The sequence below is a fragment of the Lucilia sericata genome, unplaced genomic scaffold (assembly GCF_015586225.1).
Source record: "Lucilia sericata isolate MDLA Ls3-8-SP2 unplaced genomic scaffold, ASM1558622v1 Contig001022F_arrow, whole genome shotgun sequence".
NCBI lineage: Eukaryota > Metazoa > Arthropoda > Insecta > Diptera > Calliphoridae > Lucilia > Lucilia sericata.
In genome coordinates, this window is record NW_023995004.1 from 161,828 (window position 1) to 165,284 (window position 3,457).

Consider the following 3,457-nt stretch of genomic DNA (forward strand, 5'->3'; position numbering starts at 1 on the left):
TTTTTAAATTTAAAAACTTTAGCAATTTTATGAATTTTTTCTGGTTATAGTTTTTTATTTTATTTTATTCCTTTCCAAAAGTATACAATTTATTTCTTTTCCTAAAATCATCATCAGAGTCATCATCTTCTTCATCCTCCTCCCCCAAACGAAGCATTCCAGTTTCTGCATTTGCATCATAATCAGGTAAATCAATAGCAATACCATCATCTAAAGAACGAGCTGCAGCAGCTGGTGGTCCTGGAGGACCAACTGGACCAATGGGACCTACGGACCTGGTGGTCCGGCAGGGCCACGTTCACCTGGATAACCACGTTCTACCGCGACGACCTGGTGGTCCTATGGGACCAGGAATACCAGTGCGACCAGGAGAACCTCTTTGACCCTGAGGTCTGATGGACCTGTACGTCCGGGTAGACCTTCAGGACCCTTTATCACCTTAGGCCCTCTGAACACCAGGTAAACCAGCAGGGCCTGGTGGACCAGGAGGACCTGGTTGGCATATACATTGATTTTGAGGTAAATAACAGCAGCTGCTTGTTGTCTATGTCCTAGTAAAGCTCTCTGTTCTCCCAGATCACTATAGCGTTTGGCCGATACGCAAGCACGAGGGCAAAAAAAGCTGAAATGTTAAGGAATAAGCAATTTAATAAAGATTTTTTACTACAAACTACAGTTTACTATAGTAAACAGATTACTATAATAAGTTTACCATAGTAAACTTGTAAACTATAGTAAACTTTACTTAACAGTTTACTATATTTAACTGTTTAATTTAGAGAAGTTAATATAGTAAAGTTTTTAACATTTCACGATAGCAAACAAATATTTTAACAGTTTACTATAGTAAAAGGTTTACTATAACAGTTTACTATTGTAATAAATAGTTTTTTGACAGTTAACTATAGTAAACCAAATTATTTAATAAACAGTTCATTTGAACAGTTTACTATATTAAACAGTTCATTTGAACAGTTTACTATAGTAAACAGTTCATTTGTACAGTTTACTATTGTAAACAGTTCATGTGAACAGTTTATTATAGTAAACAGTTCATTTGAACAGTTTACTATAGTAAGCAGACCATTTTTTATTACAAACTACAGTTTACTATAGTAAACAGATTACTATAATAAGTTTACCATAGTAAACTTGTAAACTATAGTAAACTTTACTTAAACAGTTTACTATAGTTAACAGTTTAATTTAATTAATTAACAGTTCATTTGAACAGTTTACTATAGTAAACAGTTCATTTGAACAGTTTACTATACAAATAGTTCATTTGAACAGTTTACTATAGTAAACAGTTCATTTGAACAGTTTACTATACTAAACAGTTTATTTGAACAGTTTACTATAGTAAAGAGTTCATTTGAACAGTTTACTATAGTAAACAGTTCATTTGAACAGGTTACTATAGTAAACAGTTCATTTGAACAGTTTACTATAATAAACAGTTCATTTACACAGTTTACTACAGTAAATAGTTCAATTCAATAGTTTGCTACAGTTTAAACACTTAATTTGAATAGTTTACTATAGTAAACAGTTCATGTGAACAGTTTATTATAGTAAACAGTTCATTTGAACAGTTTACTATAGCAAGCAGACCATTTAGACAGTTTACTATAGTAAACAGCTCATTTGAGCAATTTACTATAGTAAGCAGTTCATTTGAACAGTTTACTATAGTAAACATTTCAATTCAATAGTTTGCTATAGTAAGCAGTTCAATTTAACAGTCTATTATAGTAAACTTTTAATTTTAACAGTTTACTATAGTAAACAGTTTACATTGAAAGTTAAATACAGCAAACAGTTTTTAGCAGCTCACTATAGCAAAAATTTTCTGTTAACACTTTACTATAGTAAAGAGTTTACTACTGTAGACAGTTTACTTTCTCAGTTTATTATAGTAAACAGTTTCCTTCAACAATTCACTATAGTAAGCAGTTTATTTTAAAAGTTTACTATAGTAAACAGTTTTATTTAACGTTAAGTATAACAAAAGCAAAAAGATTCCTTTAGTTTGAAGTTAAACAGTTTACTATAGTAACAGTTAATTTTATCAGTTTACTAGAGTCGAAAGTTTATTTGAACAGTCTAATATAGTTTCCAATTTCCTTTCACAATTGTTCATGCCAATCTGCTTGCTTTGATAATTTACCATACCAAACAGTTTGCTTTAATAGTTTACTAGACCAAATTGTTTATTATCGACAGTTTAATCAAGAATTGTTTAAAAAATTACCAAAAATATTTAAAGATGATTGTAATGTTTTCATGGTGAAATTTTAAAACAAACTATAATTTTTACCTAAACAAACCCGAGTTTTTATATGTTTTTTAAACATTTAGTTTACCCACAAACAAAATTCGCCAATAGATCTTTATCTAGTCTAAGAATCTTTTAATAAACTATTAAGTTCATAGCCTACAACTTTCTTTAGGTTGAAAAACAATTAACTTAATTTAACGATCAAAGATATTGATCTTAAGAAATTACTGAGAACTTTGTAAAGAACTTTAGTTACTATAAATTAAGTAATTTAAGAAAATTTAAGTTAGTTAGTTTTTAGCAACAATGAAGTTAGCGGTTGTAATAATAATTGGTAAATTTTGAAAGTATTAAAAGTATTGAGAAAAAAGGTTTAAAATAAAGTTCTTATTTCCAAGGTTTTTGTGGCTTTGCTTTAACTCCGGCTCAAATATACACCCAAATAGGACCCCTGGTCCTCCAGGACCACCAGGTCCTAACGGCTTGCCTGGTCCAAAAGGTGAAATAGGTGATAGAGGTCCAGAAGGTAGACCGGGAAATCCAGGCTCTCGGGGTCCTACTGGTAGACGTGGCAAAACTGGTCCCCCTGGTCTCATAGGCCCTCCTGGTACCCCTGGTATAAGAGGACCTCGCGGTTATGATGGTGAACGTGGTCCTGAAGGCCCAGCTGGACCTATGGGTCCCATTGGTCCTGCAGGTCCTCCAGGACCAGCGGCAGCACCTGCAGCCCCAGCACCTACAGCTCCTGCCGCTCCACCTACTGATCCAGCCCCTGCTCCAGATACAGCCCCAGCCCCAGCAGGTAGAATTGGCATCAATGACTTCCGACGACGTAATAATTTCCGTCTACGTGGTAATGCTCAAGACGACGATGATGATTATGAACATTATAATCGTCGACATATATATGAATTGTAACTTTTAACCTCTGAAAAATGTAAAATAAAATCTAAAAGATAAATTATATTTTAAGCTTTTGTATTCTGAAATCAATGTTAGACTCTGAACTAAATCTTCATTAAATGAATGATTTTTTTGTTTGTTTCTTTTCCTAGAGTTATTTACTAGGAAAAACTTCCCTTTTAGCAATTAAAATTCATAAGTTTTTCTATTGTTTTGTCTATTTAGATTTCTTGTTGTGTTTAGTTTATTGTCTTCGCTGTGAAATTTTGAGGA

At 32.5% G+C, this 3,457-nt stretch overlaps 1 protein-coding gene across 1 annotated transcript; it reads left to right on the plus strand.

Moving 5' to 3' along the window:
* Positions 1-2,734: 2,734 nt before the first annotated feature.
* On the plus strand, positions 2,735-3,242 carry LOC119609634 (cuticle collagen 1-like; the record flags this gene model as incomplete). Its single annotated transcript, XM_037964477.1, has 1 exon — positions 2,735-3,242. A coding segment is annotated over one exon (465 nt), but the record flags the coding sequence as incomplete, so codon positions are not given.
* Between the last annotated feature and the right edge of the window lie 215 nt (positions 3,243-3,457).